This window comes from Vitis vinifera, chromosome 8 (assembly GCF_030704535.1).
Source record: "Vitis vinifera cultivar Pinot Noir 40024 chromosome 8, ASM3070453v1".
Taxonomy (NCBI): domain Eukaryota; kingdom Viridiplantae; phylum Streptophyta; class Magnoliopsida; order Vitales; family Vitaceae; genus Vitis; species Vitis vinifera.
This window is the reverse complement of record NC_081812.1, coordinates 10398503-10420710: the sequence shown is the minus strand read 5'-3', so window position 1 is coordinate 10420710 and position 22208 is coordinate 10398503. Positions and strand designations below refer to the sequence as shown.

General features: G+C 32.9%; 2 protein-coding genes across 3 annotated transcripts; one reads left to right on the top strand and one right to left on the bottom strand.

Moving 5' to 3' along the window:
- The first annotated feature begins 7700 nt into the window (after positions 1-7700).
- LOC100260899 (ubiquitin-activating enzyme E1 1) lies at positions 7701-16387 on the top strand. 2 transcript variants are annotated; one of them, XM_010655098.3, is made up of 7 exons: positions 7701-8101; positions 8286-8659; positions 10073-10290; positions 11008-11802; positions 12091-12959; positions 13051-13483; positions 15564-16387. In XM_010655098.3, exons 2-7 carry the CDS (start codon positions 8299-8301, stop codon positions 16158-16160), a joined length of 3273 nt encoding a protein of 1090 aa, XP_010653400.1. In that variant the 5' UTR covers positions 7701-8101; positions 8286-8298; the 3' UTR covers positions 16161-16387. The 2 variants fall into 2 exon arrangements, with proteins under 2 accessions (XP_010653400.1, XP_010653401.1); XM_010655099.3 differs by having other exon boundaries at positions 7782-8101; positions 8310-8659.
- A 1083-nt stretch (positions 16388-17470) lies between these two features.
- LOC104880018 (protein NODULATION SIGNALING PATHWAY 2) lies at positions 17471-19102 on the bottom strand. Its single transcript, XM_010655101.3, has one exon. The coding sequence runs from the start codon at positions 19100-19102 to the stop codon at positions 17498-17500; it is 1605 nt and encodes a 534-aa protein (XP_010653403.2). The 3' UTR covers positions 17471-17497.
- Between the last annotated feature and the right edge of the window lie 3106 nt (positions 19103-22208).

Here is a 22208-nt window from a genome sequence, read left to right as displayed (position 1 = left end):
TTTTTTTAAAAAACTTCAATTTTCAAAACTCCGATTTCTTTCAAAATTAATTTTCAAAACTTCAATTCCTTAATTTAATCTTCAAAACTCTAATTTCCGAAACTCCATTTTCTTTCAAAATTAATTTTCAAAACTCCAATTCTTAAGTTTAATTTTTAAAACTTCAATTTTTTAATTAATTTTCAAAACTCTGATTTCTTTCTAAATTAATTTTCAAAAATCCAATTCTTAAAACTAATTTTCGAAGCTCTAATTCTCAATTAATTTTCAAAATTCCAATTTCTTTAAAATTAATTTTCAATACTCCAATTCTTAAATTTAGTTTTTAAAACTTCAATTCTTAAATTTAATTTTCAAAACTCCAATTCTCAAATAATTTTCAAAATTCCAATTTCTTCCAAATTTAATTTCCGAAATTCTAATTTCTTTCAAATTTAATTTCCAAAATTCCATTTTTTTTAAATTTAATTTTCAAAACTACTATTTTCAATTTTTTTTAAAAAAAATTCCAATTTTTAAATTTAATTTTCGAGACTTCAATTTTAAAATAAATTTCAAAACTGCAGTTTTCTTTCAAATAATTTTAATCCCACTCTAGTTTTCAAATATTTTCTAATTTTACCACTTTTCATCCTTCATTAGGGTTTTAAGTTACTAAAAATCTCGTTTTTAAATAAACTTGCAACATTTCCTTTTAGGTAAACATTTTCGCAAATTTTCTTTGATTTTAAAATAAGTTTTAGCTTTCCTTGATTTTTAATAAGCATGAATTCAATTTTCATAATTCCAAAATAATATAATTTATAATATTAATTCATGCATAATCAATTGGGCTTGGGTAGGAGCCCTATATATGATCTCTTCTTATTGTCAATTGCTATGCTTAATGAGTATTGTTTGATCTTTGTCTTACTCTTTTATAAGCATGTGATAATTTTATACTTGAGCTAACCTTGTTTCCATGATAACGCACTATTACTTGCTGCTAAGGTATGATCTCACTCTCACTTTGTTTATTCTTATGCATGATTCGTTTTATTATTTAATCATTTCATTGGAATCCATTGATTTCCTTATCAATTGTCACACTTGTTTCACCTTATTTAATAGAGACCCATTTTTAAGGGCTTAGAGGGGTGTTACGGTCTTTATCGTACTTTCGCAATAAGTAACCTGACCCCTGAACCCAGACTTTGGTTTTTCACAGACCATCTTTTCCAAATAAGGAGTCACACTTAAGGTTTTCTTTCTTATTTTGTTTTCTCTTAAAAAAAAAATAAAACAAAAATAAGTGGTGACTCCAAGTCTTTTCTAAAAATCATATTTTTCACCAAACAAATAAAAAAACAAGTTTCGTCGTCGAGTGGGAACGCATCAAGCAAAATACGGGGTCCACAGTATATCCTAGGATATGTATATAGTAGGATATCGTATTTCATTGGATAAGATATATATAATCTACGATATGATTTCCAATGAGATATGATATACTTGGATACTCATATCCTATGGATATAATATTTTAAGGTAGTATTTCCAATGAGATATGTTATATTATATTTATATTTAATTTATAAAATAAATAAAAATAATATAAAATATATATTATTTTCAATATTTAAAATAAAAACTATATCACATTCAAATATTTTTTATTTTAAAAAAATGAAAATTTTGTTATATTTTACAATATTCATTATTAAAATATTTAAATTTTACAAACGAATTTTTTTATATTATGTTATTTGATATATAAAAATAATTTATATATCATATATTAATATTATTTGATAGATATTTTTTTAGTTTTTCTTTTTTAATCATAAAATTAATTTATAATAAAAAAATTATTTTGTAAAATGAGTAAATTAAAAAACAAAAAATTGATTAAAAAAAATGAATTTTTGATACATGAGATATGTATATCTCATATTTTACCATGGGATAAGGGATTAACATATCCCATGTGAAATTGATGAAAATAACATATCCCATGTGAAAGAGATGAAAAAAATGGGTGGATAATATATCACACCACTTATCTTATCCTATGTTTGATTGAACATAGGATAGGATAAGTGATGGGATAACTTATCCTATCCCACCACTAATCAAATATGAGATATGATATAATATTTTTTCTCTTATCCTATCAATGCTATATCCAATTAACCAAACATGGTCTTGATTCAATTTCTAGTATTTGGATGAACCTATGAATTCAAGATTGGAATGATTATTTGTTTTAATTATAATGTTGGTTAATAATTTAAATGAGAATGAAAAATAAATAAATTGATCATAATACCCTTACATATAATTTAACATAATTTTTTTATTTTCATTTTAAAAAATTGAGAGTTTTTTTTTTGTTACTAAGTAATAAGACTGAAAAAATAGTTTTATTATGAAATGAAGTGACATCGGGGTTTGATGAATGAAATTCAATTGTAAAATAATAATTTTAAACTATTTTATATTTTCTTATGGGATGAATGAATCAAAATATCATCTACTTATGATGAATTGCAATCCCACTTATAAGTCATTTAATTTATGCCAAAATCATTTTTTATTCAATTCCCACCATAAAATTTATCTAAATATGGGAATTATGGAGAAAATGAATAAGATATTTATTCTCATTCCTCATCCTATGTACCAAACACCCTTATAAAAACAGCATGTTGGACTCTCCATTGGTTACATGAAAAAATGTAATTCTTAAAAAAAGAATTTATATATGGTTTGTGGGATAGAATTAAAAAAGAAAAAAAAAAATTTTTAACAATAAAAAATTAAAAAAAAAAATATTTTTGTAAAATATTTTTAATTATTTTTATTTAAAATTTTAAAGTATTTAAAAAGTAATTATACAAATATAAAAAAAATGATTAACAATAAAACACTACATCTAATAGTTATTTTTATAAATATATTTTTTTAAAAGTTAAAAACATTTTAATTTTATAAACAAATTTTTATCTTGCAAAATATTAATTCAAAATTAATTTTAGAACTATTTTTAAACTTCTTACCATTCAATGGTTATGCTTTTTATACTATGATTGGAGTTCGTGGGTAGGGTATAAGCAAAACTGAAAAAGCCGATAAGTTGATCCAAATCAACCAAAACCGATCATATTTGTTCAATTTTCAAAAATAAAAACGGTTGATTCAATTTGAGAATTTTGAAAACCGATCTTGCCGATTCGGTTTTCAATTTTTTTGTCTCCAAACCGATAAAAACCGAACCAAACCGATATCCTAAAACTTATATATAATTGTTTGATATTTGACATTGTTTTTATATTATGATCAAATTTATTCTAAATGCATTTAATATATTTTTAACATCAAATCCAATTTAGTTTCAATTAATTTTAAAAACAAATTAGACTTAGGACCTAATATAAACTCAAATTAATATGATTTGGCTCAAAACAAACACAAATTTAAAACTAGGTTTAGAACTAAAAAAAGTTAAATAAATTAGGTCAAAATCGATCCAAACCGACCTTAAAAGGTTTGATTAGTTCAATTTTTTCACTTCAAATCTAGTCATTTTGATTTTTTTCATATATAAAATTAACCATATCGATTCAATTCATTTTTTATCCAAAAATCGACCATATTTACACCCCTATCCATTATCCATGGAGTGGCAAGTCACTGTATGATGGGAGTCTCTAGCATTAGTTGAAAAAAAAAAAGTTTTACTTTTAAAAAATGTATTCTGAATGTGTTGGAGGCAACTTGGACGGGAGGCAGCGTGAAAACCCAACCAACCTTCCGAGAAGCTTGGTGGGGGGGAAAGGCAGATGTACTGTACTGCCCAATAGGGCTAGCGAGGAATTGATATCTTATGTACTTTGGTTTCACAGGAGATGCCTCCTGACTCTTTTGATTTTTGATTTTTTTTTTGGTTTTATTCATGCATCATAATTGGTAAGACGAAGCAACACGACAAGTTGCCTTTTCCAAGTTGGTAATTTTGTTTTATGCCTCCCATATTTTCTTGTTTTTTTTAATTAAAAAATGAAAATAAAATTGAAGTTAAAATCAAAATTATAATGTTAAAGAATAATATTAGTATTATAAAAATTTTATTAAATATAAAAGAATTTTTTTATATAAATTATAAAAAAAATAAAATTTTCTTAACTTCCCTATTATTTTTTTTAAAATATAATTTTTTTAACAAAATATGTACATAGGTTTTATCAAAATTTTAAAAAAAAAAATTTTTTTTCCCCCAAATATCAAATAATATTTCATAATCTTTTTTTTTTAATAAAATAAAAACCTTTTATCCCAAACTTCTTCTAATAAGCTTTTTTTTTTCTTTGTTTATTATAAGGCATGGTTTCTTTTTTAATCTTTTGTATTAATTGATAAAAAATGTTTCTTGACAAAAGAAAATTGCTATTTATGAATTTTTTTTATTCTATTATTATTATTATTTAATGTTTATGTTGTATGAATGATATTTTCTTTTAAAAATTTTCATTATTTAATGCCAAGTCATGCTATTTTGAAACAATTGATATGGGAAATATGAGTAAAAGTTATGAATTTTTTTAAAGTACATTATAAAATTAAAAGCATGATTAGATAAATTTTTTAAATAAATAAAATATCTAAAATTTTAGTTTAAATATTTTTTGTTGTTGTTTTAAATGAGGTGGTAAATGGCTACTGCATTCAAATTGATAAATGAGGAAATTGAAGTTTATTTATGAACTTTTATTTACTCGAGTTAAATATAAGTATTAAATGAATGATATTTATAAAGCTTATAAAAATACTTCTCATCCCTTACATAAAGATCATCCTAACAAAAAAACCCCTCCTCAAGTTCTTTCTCTTATTCTCTTTTATACGCTTTACTTTGTTCATTTAAATTATGTTATATATAAATTGAAGTTATAAGAAAATTATTAGAAAAATAATTCTTATAATCAAAAGTTATTTAGAAATAATTTTATATTTAATTATAGTTAAAAGTTATACTAATATTATTAATCTAAAACTTATATAAAATCAATTTTAATATGGTTTTCAATTTTTGTAATTGATTCTAATAATATTATTTTATTATACAAGAAATGAAGGTATGATCAAGGAAATAAATCAAGCATTCCTGTAGAATTGTGCGAAAACATTGCATTGATTTTTCTTTGTCATCATTTCCATGAAGGTTTAAAAAAATGAATATCTGTAAAAATTCTTTTACTTTATAAAGTTGTTTGAAGGGGATATATGACCATTAGAAAACCATGATTCTCTTAATATGATTAGATACATCCAAGGTTGTAAGATTTAAAAACTATCAATGAACAATTCTACATTGTTCAAAGTCAATTCTTAATTAAAGCTACGTGGAGAAAAAGAATCATAGAAGAAGGCATGTTACAAAAAACTTTTACTCAATTTCATGCCTTAAATGTGCTCCTACAACAACAATATTGAGAGTGTAAATTTTATAAAAATACTTTGAATTAATATAATGTCTTCTTATTGTTGAATAAAATAATAAATTTTTAATAAGAAATCATCAATCTAGTCCAACTAATTTTAAATATTACTTGAAATGAAAGTAATATCATCCCATAATCGTGAATGCAGGATGAGAATGTGATCATGGTCATAGAAGGGATTTTTTATACCATGATGCTCATTTAGTCATTCCTCAAATTCCTGGAAAAAAAAAAAAAAGTTTTAGTGCACCACTAAAAGTGGAGCAATTCTAAGGTAACATAAGAAAATGAGAAGTGTTCATAAGATAAATCTCTCAAAAACCATAAGAATAATTACTATAGATGTGTCGTGAAAGAGTATTGTTCGCATACCTATTATATGCCTAAACATTTTGTTAACCTTTACAGGTCAACAATAAAAGTAAAAGGAAAAGAGATAGAGATGAATTTCACCGATGGTGATGAATTAAATTGAACCTACAATGACACTGCTTTCTTTTAAGATCCTAATGAAAATTTGACAATTTTATTAATGATGAAAATAATTGCATTAATTGATGTCATTTTATATCTTGTTATTTTAATTATTATATTATTATGTTTTATATTTACAACTTGTTATTACATTTAATATATCATTATTTACTTTATGTCTTTTGTTTTTTTTTTTTAACTCAAATATTAATTATATCTAAAATCTATGTGTTATTGGGTCTCAAGATGAATGAGGATGATATATGTCTCGTAAACTATATAACCATACGCACAATTCTTTGAAAGAAAATATACATCTATAATTTTATGTCAACAAAAGCTAATATAAGTACCATATTTGGTATTATAAACTTGATTGAAGGTTTCAATTGAGCAAACATTATGCTACCAAATGAAACTATATTCCATATAAATAATGCTTTATATAATAGCAAATTTAGAAGAAATTTTCTTAATTTTAAAGATACGCATAGAAAAAAAAAATCATATTAAAACTATAAATAAGGGTAATGTATAATATTTTTACATTACTTTATTATTTATAGCCAAAAGCATATTATGGAAAATTTCTCAACTTTTTGCTTTGTATTATATCATACACCCATAAAGCCCATCGAGTCATATGTTATTGTAAATTGGAAGTTCAACGATAATTTTTTTTTATTTATTCTTTGACATGATAGACTAAGTTACTTGGGGTTTTCGATGATGCATCGAATAATAGAACACTCACATGAATATCCATTAAAGAATCAAAAGATGAATTTTACCTAATGAATATTCATGTGCTATTTGCTCACAATGCAAATTAATAATTAGACTATCGTTTGCTAATTATATCTGAGTCACCAATCTTTTTAAAAATAATACATAGGGGTATTTATCAGCATATCCATTCACTCAATGGACTATTCTATTATTTTATGATCTTAATACACGCCTCTATTAGGTGGTCACATGTTTTTCTCATTTTTACATGTAATATTGTTTTTATTAGACTCCTTGCACAAAGTTGCAAACACAATTTATAGATTTTTCGATGAAGACAATATATCTTGATAATGCTTGCAAATTTATTTCTCAAATATTCATTGATTATTACATATTAGTTAGGAATATGATTGATATTAAACATTGTGTTACTCATATTTGTATTTAAAATGGCTTGACAAAATTCCTCATTAAATTCTTTCAATTAATTGTTCAACCATTACTAATGAAAATCAAGTTATTTACTTTTGTATGAGGACATGCTATTATGGATACTATAATTTTAGTTCGTAACTGACCTACAACTTATCATAATTACTTCACTTTCACAAGTTGTATTTGGAAATAATCAAACGTCTCTCACTTAGTTATTATTACCTTAAAAAAGAGTTGCTATATCTTGAAAATTGGATTTGTTGATTTGGAATCGCGGACGAGTTGATATAAGATGGTGAATCAATTTTTTTTTTTCTACCTAACTTTATATTTGTGAGTGCCTTTTATAAGGATAATGACTGATGAATAAAAAACTATTAATTGCTATTTTTTTTATCCACGTGTCTAGCAAAAATTGAAACTTAGGTAAGTTATTAGAAAACTAATTATTATATATAAAAATAATGTATCTCATTTAGTTGCTTCATGCTTACTAGAAGTCTATATCCAATTATTTCAATTTTCTTCAAGACTTGAACTATAAGAATCATATGTACCAAGTATAATTAAAATCAAAGTTGTAATTAAAGAATAATTTGTTTTTAGGAATTAGTATTTTTTATTTTTTCTGGCGCCAAGTGTCCAAGACTACCTTAATCCATCTCCACTACTCCAGTTCTAGATTCTTCTGCACCCAAGAAAGACCATCTTAATTCTCGGCCAGAGTGCAGCAGCCCCTGTAACCAAACAGCCTCTGGAAGCACCACCAGGCACCAACATCATCTGAAGGTTCCTCCTTTTTCGGTCCACACCATCATTCTCTCTCCTCTCGCCTCTCTCTGGAAAAGAGAGATGAACCGACCGGAACACCGAATTATAGCTCATAACCGTGAAACCCTAACAACCTGAAAATAAATTCCCCAGATTCTCTTCTTGCCTCCTTCTCCATCCCATTCTTTTCTTCTTCACTGTTCTCATCGGTGCGTTCACTTTGCTTCTTTATTCATTATTCTTTGCTTTTTCACTGGTTTTTCTCCCAAACCAAATTGAAAGTTAAGGTTAAGGTTTTCGATTTGAGTATTGGATGTTTTTACTTTTATTTTTTATTTTCTTTGTTTTGTGTTTTTTGGTGATGGAAATGGAAATCGAACTGGTTTTGAGCAGTTCATTGCACTATATGCTTCCTAGAAAGAGAGCTGTTGGAGGAGAGGCAGTGGTAGCAGAAGGAGAAGAAGACAACTGCAGCGCCGGATCTTTGAAGAAGCCTCGGATCTCGACGGCGACCACCGGTACGACCGAAACCACGGGGAACGTCAACAGCAACAGCAACAGCAACAGTAGCATCGGTAACAACAACAGCAACCACAGCAGAGGCGACGCTAAACCGCCGATTATGGCGCTGGGCGAAGGGAACCCTCCTGATATCGATGAGGATCTGCATAGCCGCCAGCTCGCGGTGTACGGCCGTGAGACGATGCGGCGGCTCTTTGCTTCGAACGTTCTCATTTCTGGAATGCAGGGCCTGGGTGCCGAGATTGGTACGTGTGGATTTGGATCTTTTGTTGTTGTTGAGCTGGTTTATGGCTTGGATGGTGAATGGACGAGATAGTTTGATCTCTTATTAATTGTTGCATTAATAGTAGGTGATTGGATAGAAATGTTAGTTTTTCTTGCTGTTTATTGCAATCACTCTTTCATTTCTAAGAAAACCGAGGAAAAGAAACGGAAATAGAATATAAAGCCTTAACCTATTTGGTAATTTTTTCAGAAAATAGTTTCCCGTCGACCACCGGTTTTTCTGTTATTAAAAATAGAAATTCTTAAATATAGAACATCTTTTAGTCGTTGCCGTTCTAAAAAATAATTATATAAATATGAAGAATGATTAAAAATAAAATACCAAATCTAAAAGTTATTTTTAAAATATATTTAAAAGCATAGAAAACATGTGAATAACATTTCATATTCTCTCTAGGAAGTGTTTTCAAAAACGGTTTTTGAGAACAATTTTTGAAAAATGTTCTTTCATGTTTGTAAAATGAAAGTTTTGTTTAGGAAGTTGAATGTTTTGAACTTGTTTTCTATATTTTTAAATATGTTTTAAAAATAACTTTTATATGTAGTGTTATTTTTAATTATTCTTTATATTTATATATTTTTTTTTATAACACTCCTCTAAAAACAAGTGAAAACGATTGAAAACAACCAAAACATATTCTCTAAAAACACCTTATTTTCTGTTTTTAAGAATAAAAAATTGTTTTTTTATTTTCTGTTGTCAAACAAGTTTTTTCTATTTTTGTTTGATTTGAAGAATAGAAAACTGTTTTTAAAAACAGTAACAGAATAGGCCCTTCTGTTCTGCAAAACATTAAAGAATAGCTTTTAATTTTTAGAACTATTTTTGAAAATACTTCCTAAACAGAGCATTAGGGCCTATTTTGGTAGACGAACACGAATCGCTTTCTAGAATAGACGAAACAAAAATGAAAATGATACTGAAATGTGATATCATGTTCTTGAATACTGTTTTTGAACATGTCTCTTGAAAAACCTGTATTTTAGGAAGCATGAAAGTATCGTGCTTGGACTTTTTAAAACATGCAAGCAATCTACAATTTGAAATCAATACAAAAACAAACATTTTGAGAACAAAAATCATTCTGAAAGCCATTTTTATTTCCATTATAAATAAGTCCTGAAAATTTCTGTTCTTTAGTTTCTGACAAAACCACAAACAGAACTTGGCCCAAGGTTTTGTTGTGTTGTATAGTTTGTCTCACTCTGAACCAGAAGAAAGAGTATGCTTTATTTTCCTTCCCCTTTAATTTCTCCCCTGTTTTCTCCATGATGAAAGGAGCATGAATGTAAATGATATTGTTTAAGAATTCTAGATGGTAGCAATTATCACTTTACTGCTGTGCAATGACCTGGAATGTGGGCTTTTGCAGCAAAGAACCTTATTCTTGCTGGTGTAAAATCTGTGACATTGCATGATGAAGGTTCTGTTGAGTTGTGGGACCTGTCCAGCAATTTCATTTTTACTGAGGATGATGTGGGGAAGAACAGGGCACTTGCTTCTGTCCAGAAATTGCAAGAATTGAACAACTCTGTGGTCATTTCTACTTTAACAACTGAATTGACAAAGGAACAACTTTCTGATTTTCAGGTAATGTTTTCTTGAAGTCCTGTCTGATTTTGCAGGTATTGTTGTCAGTAAGTTTTAATTTAACAACTTAGCTTGTCTCAGGTATAAAATATTCTCTACTCAATTGGTTCAAGGTTTTAGTTTTCGCTCAACTTGTAAACTAGACTACTAACTTATGATATAAGTTGCTGATACCAATATGTAGTGGACAATATATTTCAGTAGCAGCTGAGACTTAAAGTTGGGTATTTTTGTATATGTGATTGTATGCAAATTTCTAAATTTGTACACAAACTAGTGAGAGACATTATTGATGATTGTTTTATGTTTAGTTGCCAACAAAATCTTAAGTGTGTTATGAGGTTGCAACTTTTGCTCCTATCCAAATCAGCTTTCACCCTTGGAACAGCTCCCAGTCTTAGAAGCTCACTCCTAATTCATGACATTTGAAACTGTTCTTGCAAGGGCTTAGTAATCTTAATGGTGCTGTTAGCCTCTGAGATTACCTGGCGAGTTTTTCTACTTTTTATTTGAACAGCAAAAGGAGTACAATCATTATTTGTACAAAATGCATATTATTTTTATTTGAGCAGTAAATGGAGTGTAATCATTATTTGTACAAAATGTGTGCAACTTCTGAGTAGAATCATTATGTGTACGAGATGCATGTCTTTCTAAATTCTTAATTGATTCTTATAGGCAAATTCATAATTCTTTATTCAAATCCTGGCAATGCAGGCTGTAGTATTTACTAACATCAGCATAGAGAAAGCAATTGAATTTGATGATTACTGCCATAATCACCAGCCTCCTATCTCTTTCATCAAATCTGAAGTGCGAGGCCTTTTTGGTAGTGTATTTTGTGACTTTGGCCCTGAGTTTACAGTCTTTGATGTTGATGGTGAGGATCCACATACGGGCATAATTGCATCTATTAGCAATGACAACCCTGCCCTTGTGGCATGTGTCGATGACGAGAGGCTTGAGTTTCAGGATGGGGATCTGGTTGTGTTCTCTGAAGTCCAGGGAATGACAGAACTGAATGATGGAAAGCCAAGGAAGGTTAAGAATGCAAGGCCTTACTCATTCTCTCTTGATGAGGATACCACTAATTATGGCGCATATGAGAAAGGTGGTATTGTCACACAGGTGAAGCAACCTAAGGTGTTAAACTTTAAGCCCTTGAAAGAGGCACTCAAGGATCCTGGTGATTTCCTCCAGAGTGACTTCTCCAAGTTTGATCGTTCACCACTCCTTCACTTGGCATTTCAAGCTCTGGATAAGTTTATAATGGAGTTGGGACGCTTCCCTGTTGCTGGATCTGAGGAGGATGCTCAGAAGCTCATATCTTTTGCCTGTAACATCAATGATAGCTCAACAGTTGGGAAGCTTGAAAAGATTGATCAAAAGCTTCTTCATCACTTTACATTTGGTGCTAGAGCTGTGCTAAATCCCATGGCTGCCATGTTTGGTGGTGTTGTTGGACAGGAAGTCGTGAAGGCTTGCTCTGGGAAATTCCATCCACTTTTTCAGGTCAGTTGTGTTTAAAACTGGTTTTTAGTGGAGTTGGGCATTGATGTTCTTCAAATAGGTGCTGGTAGAAACTTTGTTCAGTCCTAGCGAGTGAGAGAGGCAGCATGCTCATATAAGCTGTTTGCCACTCAGATTTGGCCTCTTTGAGGGAGTTTCTATTGGCACACTATTGGCTTTCAAGCTGATTCTAGTTTTGGGGTTTTTTTTTTTCCTGGATCAGTTATATTTCAGCTTGTGATTGCTTATGCTATTTACCTAACATGTATTTAACTGGTTTTATGTGGACAGTTTTTCTACTTTGATTCAGTTGAGTCCCTTCCTACAGAGCCCCTGGATCCCAGTGACTTGAAGCCCATAAACAGTCGTTATGATGCACAAATTTCGGTGTTTGGAGCCAAACTCCAAAAAAAACTGGAGGATGCAAAAGTGTTTATTGTAGGATCTGGTGCACTAGGTTGTGAGTTTTTGAAGAATGTAGCTTTGATGGGAGTTTGTTGTGGTAACCAGGGGAAGCTAATAATTACTGATGATGATGTCATTGAAAAAAGTAACCTCAGCAGGCAGTTTCTTTTCCGGGACTGGAACATTGGTCAGGCTAAATCAACAGTTGCTGCTTCAGCTGCTGCTTCAATAAACCGTCGTCTCCACATTGAAGCACTGCAAAACCGTGCAAGCCCTGAGACAGAGAATGTGTTTGATGACACATTCTGGGAGAATCTGAGTGTTGTCATCAATGCACTAGATAATGTGAACGCTAGACTTTACATTGATCAAAGGTGCTTATATTTCCAGAAACCACTTCTGGAATCTGGAACGCTAGGTGCCAAGTGCAACACTCAGATGGTTATTCCTCATCTGACAGAGAACTATGGTGCGTCAAGGGACCCACCTGAGAAGCAAGCACCTATGTGCACTGTGCATTCATTCCCACACAATATTGACCACTGTTTGACTTGGGCTCGATCTGAGTTTGAGGGTTTGCTTGAGAAGACACCAGCCGAGGTAAATGCATTCCTGGTCAATCCAATTGAGTATGCATCTGCAATGAAGAATGCTGGTGATGCTCAGGCCAGAGACAACTTGGAACGTGTTATTGAGTGCCTTGACAAAGAGAGATGCGAAACATTCCAGGACTGCATAACCTGGGCTCGCCTGAAGTACTGTGCTTAATTATTTCATGTATCCCACTAACTTCATAGTATGATTGTTTTTACCAAGATACTAATGTCATGCTTCTAATGCAACTAGGTTTGAAGACTACTTTGCCAACCGTGTGAAGCAGTTGACATTCACTTTTCCCGAGGATGCTGCTACCAGTAATGGGGCACCATTCTGGTCTGCCCCAAAGCGGTTCCCCCGGCCATTGCAGTTCTCAATTGATGATCCTGGTCAACTTCACTTTGTAATGGCGGCATCCGTACTGCGAGCGGAGACATTTGGCATACCGATTCCTGACTGGGTTAAGTCCCCCATGAAGTTTGCTGATGCTGTTAGTAAGGTGATAGTCCCTGATTTCCTTCCCAAGAAAGATGTTAAGATCGTGACAGATGAGAAAGCAACAAGCCTTTCCACTGCATCAGTTGATGATGCAGCAGTCATCAATGAGTTGATCATGAAGTTAGAAAAATGCCAGAAGAAGCTGCCTCCAGGTTTCAGAATGAATCCTATTCAGTTTGAGAAGGTTCGATTCCTTTATTTTTTCTTGCTTATTATATGTTTTTATTTATTTATTTATTTTATTTTATCGAAAACAAAAGATGTATTAATTATTGTGAAGAAAACATAAGAAGGATGAGAGATCTTTTCATGAAATACAAACCTGATCAAAAGAACCCAAAATGAACCTCTGCTTTACAAGGAGATTTGCACAAAAGGAACAAAAAAATTTATACAAGTATTACATCTTCAAAAGCTCATCTAGGCTCTTCACCATGTAGGCTTAACCTTAAGGATTACATACTGAAAGCCTACTAAGCTAAATGACACTCAAGGGAATGGGTTTAAAAATGTTAGTACAACAGGCCGAAAAAGAAATAAAGAAATGAAGCAAGTTCCACATCATCTTATACGTCTTCTAACTATTATAAAAAATCCTAACATTCCTCTCTCCACACAATCCACCTCAAAGTGAGACAAACAATCTTCTAAAGAGTCTTGCTTCTAGTAGAGTCCTCAAAACACATAAATGAAATAACCATCATATCGCAAACACTCCTTGGTTGAACCTGCACTATCCCACAACCAGTGAGAATAACTTGTACCATAACCCCAAAGTAATTGGACAATGTAGGAATAGATGATCAATCGTTTCCCCACTCCCCTCAAATAGGATGCATCAATTAGGACTAAGGGTTTTGAATGGCTTTCTCAATTGTTGCATGTCATTGGTTTCTTATGTACCACTAAACAAGCAAAGGCCATGACAGAAGGGACTCTTGATCCACAAAAATTCAGCTGGATGGAGAGGAACTGATTTTGATAAATTGGACAAGGCTAATAAAAAGGATTTTACTAAGAATACTCTTGAAGAAGAAAGTACTGAAGCTTATGCATCTAGAACAGATGAAAACAAATGTACACTAGAAAGAGAAGTCATTAGTTTTTCGAGATCCTCACTCTCCAACTCAGTTAGATTACGATGGAAAAAAAGATTCCAAGAAAAAGGGGTGTTATCACCCAAGATAGCTAATGGAGAGATTTCTAACTGTGATGACTTTGTAAAGTCTTGAAAATTGTGAGCACAAAGGTTGATCTCCCCGCCACAGATCTTCCAAAAACGAATTTTGGTACCATCACCTGCCATGAAGCGAGTGTTTGTAGAAAAAGCTTGGAAAATAAGTGCAATGACCTTCTTGGGGCAATGATGTGATGATCTGACTATATTATTAGCTTCCCATCTATTAGGATGTCCCATAGATACTCGAAATAACCTGAGCCAAAGTCTAAAACTTTCCTTAGGATACCTCTAAAGCCACTTCCCTAATAAAGCTTGATTGCCAAAACTTGCTTATTATATGGTGGATGTGGAGGTTTAAAGTCAATCTATCAGAATGTGTGTCAGTGCCACACCTGACATAACATATTCCTTCTCTGGTATGGTGGATACTGGTAACAGTCGAAGGATATGTGTAATTGTTGGGTGGCTGCTGGTCTAATGACTTTGATTTTAAACCTGGGATATGTTGTGAAAAATTCTTCTTCTTTTTTGGGTGGCTAAATGCTTAGTTTAGAATAAGAGGGGACAACTGAAGTATACCTATCAAAAAAGACAACTGAAGTATTCTTTCTTTGAATGTAAGCCATTTCTATTTTTCCGAGGTTAGCATTGGGTTTCATATCAAAGTGGATCCTGAGATGATGGTCTTTTGCTACTGTAGATGGTAGTTGCATTATATAAAGTTAATTGTGTAATTTCCACGTAAGGGTATTCGGTGGTTTTATATTGTAAGCTAGCTATACTAATGTGTTCATTCATTTATTTGTTTCATAAACAATAGTGCACCATTACTAAGTCATGATATTGAACAACAATAGATGAGGATCTTCTTGTCTTTTTGTTCTTTGGTAGATTTTTTATAATTTTATTTTTAATTTTAATTTTATACTTTTTTATGCAAAAATATATATTTTCTATTTTTTTTGTTGTTGTTGAAACATAAAACTAATGGGCTTGTGTTCACTTCAGTTTCATTTTTCTTCATTGGCAAAACTCCTGCACATTACTAGTATTGCTGCCTATATATGTTCTTCTGAATGTGCAGGATGATGACTCCAACTATCATATGGACCTAATTTCTGCACTTGCTAACATGAGGGCGAGGAACTATAGCATTCCTGAAGTTGACAAGCTTAAAGCCAAATTCATTGCGGGTAGGATCATTCCTGCAATTGCAACCTCCACTGCTATGGCAACAGGTCTTGTCTGCTTGGAGCTGTACAAAGTTCTACATGGAGGGCACAAAATGGAGGACTACAAGAATACTTTTGCCAACCTGGCACTCCCTCTTTTCTCCATGGCTGAGCCTGTACCACCCAAAGTGATAAAGCATCAGGACATGAGCTGGACTGTATGGGACAGGTGGATTCTTGGAGACAATCCAACTTTAAGAGAGCTTCTCCAATGGCTGAGAGACAAGGGATTGAATGCTTACAGCATCTCTTATGGAAGTTGCTTGCTTTATAACAGTATGTTCCCTAGGCATAAGGAACGAATGGACAGGAAGTTGGTGGATCTGGCTAAGGAAATAGGGAAGGCAGAACTGCCTACATATCGAAGGCATTTTGATGTGGTTGTCGCTTGTGAAGATGATGAAGACAATGATATTGACATCCCTCAAATTTCCATTTACTTCAGGTAGGCTGTTTGCCCAAATTAGTCAAGTGAATTAGCATGCAATCTTAGGATTAAAAACTATATGTTATTGTAGTTTTTGACTTTGGTTCCATTTTTATGAGCGAAAGAAATGGAATAACTTTTAAGATTACTTCATATTAATATATGAATTAAAAGCAACAGTGATTGCACTATACTGTAAATCATTACCCTAATATGCTGTTTGTGCCTGAGGCATATCTTGCTGCTACAATTTTCATGTTTGAATTCTGAGGGGAACTTGAGTTGCACAGGATAACAGAAACTTCAATATTGGGTTTGGAGGCTGACTAATAATTTATGGCTTTTTATTGTTCTTCAAAAAAATTTAGCCCTTTAGTGGGGAGTTCTGCACCATCTGGATCTTTTAGCTGCATCTCTTTTGTTATCTTTCCTTGCATGTTTGATCTAATAGTTTCTCTTGGAATAAATGTCTTTTTCTTCATAACTAAGGCATGTGCTTGTGTTCCATCTGTGTAATTTCATGGAAATTAATGTAAAATAGGAAATTTTGTCAACTTGTTTGGTCTTTGACCCTTTGGCTGAAACGGTGTCACCAAACTGAAACTGAAACAGTTTTGTTTGATTTTATTTTTTTATAATTTTTTTAGGGCATGGACAATTTTGATTAAAAGTTCCTGAATTTTATCAATTTATTTAGGAAACATCAATCACAGTCTGCAACTAACCACCATGAAATTAATTACTAGGTGGCACTGGAAAGAAATATATTTATGAGAGAAGATATTTTCTTGTCCTTGGTTATACTAGTTTACTCTTTGTTTTTATAAAGTGTGAAAAGTTGGTTAATGATGTGGGTTTTAGATTCTCACGAAGGAAGTTTAGTTCAGCTCCCTAATTTATAGAAACAGTAGTATTCCAGACAGGATTTTGTGTTAAAATTTTTGCAGGATCTCTGATTTACGGCTTACGCAGGGATTGGGGAGAAAGGGACTGTCATGCATGTTCTTTGATGTTTGGGGACAACCCCCATCTGTAACCCTTATTAAGGTCAGTTTGTTGAGATTCTTGGCTTTAGTGCTCCACAAAACATTGCCTGTTTTCCCTGCTCTGATTTAGGGACAAAGAATAATGGTTCCGTCCCTTTGAAAAGTTGGTCAGACCTGTCATCTGGTATCAGTTCCTCAAGTATAAATATTGAAAGTGGCCAAGCTTTAGAGAAACAAATGTCTCACAATCGTATTTTAACATATTTTATGTTCTTGTACAAATATCATCAGAAACAATATGTCAATCTACAATGTAATACATATTTACTAAGGAAGACAAAAAATAATCATCCGTTAATTTGTGGGTTCTTACCTATCTCCAGGTTGACAAGCTGACTAATGGAGTTCCTCTCCATTCCAAGACCATCTCATTCTCATTCTGTCCTTCAATATTTACCCTGTATGAGGTCTCCCCTTCTTTCACCATTTCTCTGGCTTCCATTAAATTCTCTCTGCTCAGTTTCCTGCCTGCCCATCCAGTCCCTGCCTGAAGATCACAGCCTTCTCTAGTCTCCTCCCAGTTTTGGAACCAGGTTAGAGAAGAGACATAAGGAGCTACAAAAAGGGATTCCATGGCTGTTCTTGCTTCTCCCAGATGAACTGGGAAATTCCACTCCATTGATTCCATCAGGGCTTGGTAATGTACCAAATACCCATCAAAGAATGCACCATAGCCAGCACAATTTTTCATTTTCTCCCCTGGATCTCCATTTCCGAAAGTTAATATTCCTTTGCTGCAATTTGCGGAATTGGATATCATATCCCTAGCTACCCTTAGAAAATTCATAACTTTCCTCCTACTCCTTCTCCTTCCCATGTGTGGCAGCCTCACCATGCAATTGAAGGCCAACCACTCTCTCCTCCCACCTCTTTTCTTCATTTTCTTTATCTCACTCACCAAATCCTCAATTTTCACCTCCTCTACTGTCAAATTCAGACCCATGGATCTTGCATGATTGCAAAGCCACCTCTTTGTCTCCTCAAACCTCCATTGAGCAGAAGCAGAGCAGCTGTCCTCCTCCCCCCATTTTATTGATGTCAATCTAACTGCCTTGTGTTGCTTCCCAATGGCCTCAATCATTGGAGGCCATTGAACTCCTTCTCCCATATCAAAGTCTACGATGTGTACCGTTTCTACATCACCTGGCATAGCTTCAAGGATAGCTGAGTTTGCTGCAAAGTGAGCAAACCTCCCATATGGAAATATTTGGTAGAATGCTTTGAATGCTGCCGCAAAGTTCTGCATGGATTCTTGTTTAAGATAATCATCCTGCCTTTCGATGTCTTCAAATAAGTTGAATGCAAGACGCTCTAGGGTTTCACCGAGTGGATTTCCTTTCTCGCATATTGATCTCAAAATCACCTCACTGAGCTCCCTTTGATTCTCCTCAACAGCTTCTCCGTAAGCTTTGAGTAGGTGAAGAATGCTTTGTTGGTTATCAATTTCCACACCTTCTGCAGGAAAAGTTAGTGATTGTTGCGTTGATGTTGTGTCGATCAAAGCCTCACTAGATTTTGTTGATGGGCAAGGACTCCATTCATCTTCTCCTTCAGTAGACTGCTGTTGTGAAGGAAAACTTTCCTCACTCCCATCTAACCATCCATAGGCATCTCCAATCTCACCACATAGAATAGTCTCAAACTCCTCCATATTGAGTGGCAAATCCCCAATGAGAAACGAGGTTTGCAGTGCCTCATCACAGCCTGGAAACCCAACAAATTCACTGGAAATCACAGTTGGAAAATCTGGTGCTGAGGGAATCCCAGAGGAGTCCTCTGTGGTGGTGATTGAGGAAGAGAATTCATAGCCACACACATCCTCGTCAATGTCGAAACCATATAATTCAACTTGATCAAGAGTTGAATCCAAGATGTTGTAGAATGGCCATGAGGGCTGAAATTTCTCAGGTTGGTTCATCTTTTTGATAAAATTTACAGGGCAAGAAGACTGGAGTTTTGATGAAAAAGTCTTATACGAGTGCTTGTATATAAATTGGTGAAATGAGGTAGCGACAAAGATTACACCAAGATGATAATATACAAAGAAAAAATGAAGCCACCCATCACTTTCAACCCTCTTTCCACAGAATTCCATCCCCGCTAGGTTCCCCAGCTCAGCCTTCTTCCTTTCTTGGAAGCTTGTTAGATGTGGGTGTTTATTCTTTATTCCTCTTTCTACCATAATTTATTCAATAGATTATTTGGATAACTATTCATGTCTTTTCAAAGTAATCACCTTTCATCTAATCAGAAATTTAACTTATGTCTGTATTAGGAATTGCAGTGCGTGAACACCCGGGAGTCTATAGGTCAGGGAACATACTGGTCCAAGTCCATGTCGACCTAGGTATTTTATTTTCAGAGAGGACCTACAGAGAAGGACTCTGCAATTATCTATTCATTTCCTTAAAGAAATGACAAGGGGACAAGGTTAGGGCATATAAAATGATATCATTATTGATGGCTAATTGTTAATACTTGTTACTTAAGGTTAGGCTAGCTTTCAATATATGCTTTCCTTCTATTTTTAATATGCTGTAACGGTCTTTGATGTCCTATTCTTCCATTTTCTTTTGTCTCCATAATCTTTAGCTTATGAAGATAATTGGGAGGGCAACAAAACACAAACCTTTAATCGCTAAATTCTGGTCTGAAATCCATTCTACAAGCTTAGAATCTTTGATAAAATAATCATTCTCTTTAGGAACATGATGTTCATTATTTGATAAATTTTAGCTGTTTTGAGAGGTTTGCATGAAAAGTTTGTGGTCGTGATACTCAGCTTGAGTATTTGGTATGCATCATTGGCCCCTATCTTTGTCACAGCACAATAAACAAGCCATAAACTAAAGAGTCTTACGCAATAGTATGCTTGTTTTAACAACTGTTGGAACTTTTGTCTTTTTGATTGTTTTCCCATTAAATTGTCATCATCTTTGTCAATTCCTTTGGAGGCAATGATTGCTTCATGTTTGAAATTTGAGTGTCAGAGATGATAGAATGTGGGTTATTCCTTGCAGATAGACCTCAAATCAGAGATTGGAAATCAATCTGTTCTGTGCAAACCTAGAAACTTATTTTTAGGTAGGCAAAGAGAGAGATTTATTAGGGAAGATGTTGAGTCAAGACGAGAGTTCATGTGGCAGGTTAGAATTTGGTGCATCATAAAAGGATTTTGCACTGGATTGGGTTCAAATTTTCAAATACGATTCATGGTGCTCTTGCCTCTTGGAATGATTTTTCCAGTTCTTCAAGATATCTTAGTTCCGTGAAAGGAAAAAACCTATAGATTATTTCTTCTGTATTTTGGAATATCCATTAAGACAATTTCTTTGAAAAGAAGTATGAATTTCTTACTCTTTCAATGCATGCTTCATGCAACTTTTGGGGTCTCACATGAGATATTTTGGATATTAGTAGTTCAATTATAAACGTCTCTACCATCTAATATCATTAATAATAGGATGTCTTTGCTTTTGTGTCATCAGCATTGACACATGAAGACCTACAAGTGGGGAATGGAGTTTTGGACTTTAGATGACTAGTTGTCATGGTTCTGTTGCTTGGGAGGCCAGAAAATTGGATCTCTCCCATATGAGAAAATTGTTATTGCCTCTGCATCTTGGGCAATTGTTTTCTAGTCCAAACTTAAAAAGAGTTTTCCTTTGTAGTTTTGTCCACGATCTAAGATCAAAGATCTTGATCTTCATAATTGGGAGAGTATTAGAGTCATGGTTCTTCCTCCCTCATAAACAATTCAATTATTCTGTTCTTGGATAAGATAAGGATTGCGACAAACATTCCCAGATTTTTGTGCTTTTGATGTACTTGAACACTCCTGTATTTGATATTGTTCCGGTTTTAGTACTATTCTTTGAGGAATGCACTATTGCGAGGCCTTAATTAAAAAAATACATGGCTACTGATCCATGAAATAGGCTTATATTCTATATAGGCTTAAAGCTGTCTTTATGCGCAACCTGTGTTTTGCATGAAACTTGTTTCAAATTATACACATCACCATTGTCTTATCTTTTAGATTTCTCTAGCACACATAAGATCGAAGATGGTAAGGCACCATCTCTCAGATGTTTTGTCTATGATTCATCTCAACGCTTACCATTATTTTCTTCCAATTTTTACTCAAGATTCTCCATCCTGGCTTGTTAACACAAAATTCGTTGAAGTTAGCTGATTGAATTCACGATGATTATTGGTCACTTGTTCTTGATTTCTATGAATTCATCATCAGAAAATGAGCTAGAAGAAAATCTTGACAGTCCCACGAGATAAAATTGTGGGCTATGTGCCATCACCATGGATAAGATAAGAATTTCTGTTTCAGGCAGTCCAAAGTTTTAAATCCTCTGGATCTATTTTAATACTCCTATGTCTTGTATTTTATTTGTACGAATACTTGATCCAATATATGATTGCTATGATGTAAAAATATTCTTAAGCTTATATCCATTCGAAATTTGCCACACAATTATGGAATCTTACCACAAAATTTTCAATTTGGACTCCTTAATCTTGGGTTACCATCAAACTCATCAGCCTTTTCTCCGGTCACAATTTTGCAAATCAAGTAGTCTATCTTATTTTGCAAATCAAGCAATCTAAAGACGAAGGGGAGGCAGAAGCACACAGGAAAAATCCTTAAGACTGACAGTTCCATAAGACAACCCTTATTTCTCCTGGTTCCCACACAAGAAAAAAACCCATAAAAGTAGTGAATTAATGAATCAAACAACACGCGAAAGGCATGAGAAAAAAAATGAAGTTTCATTTAGGACTGAAAGTGAAGGCTGGTGGAGCTGTTCATATCTCTTAGTCTGAGCTGTTGGAGAGGTTTTGCATGGTAGCTCTTTTGATTAACCCATTTGTATTGTCAGTGGACTCAACTTGACGAGCCTTTGGCACGCATCAATGGCTCTTATTCCTTGTCTATAACATGATTACAAAGCCTGGATTCAGAGCTTTTCAGATTTTTGTCTTCTGGCTGCTATTAACATCATTTTTCT

Coding starts and splice junctions, on each gene's coding strand:
- LOC100260899 (XM_010655098.3), top strand. CDS start 8,299: ATGCTTCCTAGAAAGAGAGCTGTTGGAGGAGAGGCAGTGGTAGCAGAA. Junction 8,660..10,072: donor GGGCCTGGGTGCCGAGATTG/GTACGTGTGGAT, acceptor GGGCTTTTGCAG/CAAAGAACCTTATTCTTGCT. Junction 12,960..13,050: donor ATAACCTGGGCTCGCCTGAA/GTACTGTGCTTA, acceptor TAATGCAACTAG/GTTTGAAGACTACTTTGCCA.
- LOC104880018 (XM_010655101.3), bottom strand. CDS start 19,102: ATGAACCAACCTGAGAAATTTCAGCCCTCATGGCCATTCTACAACATC.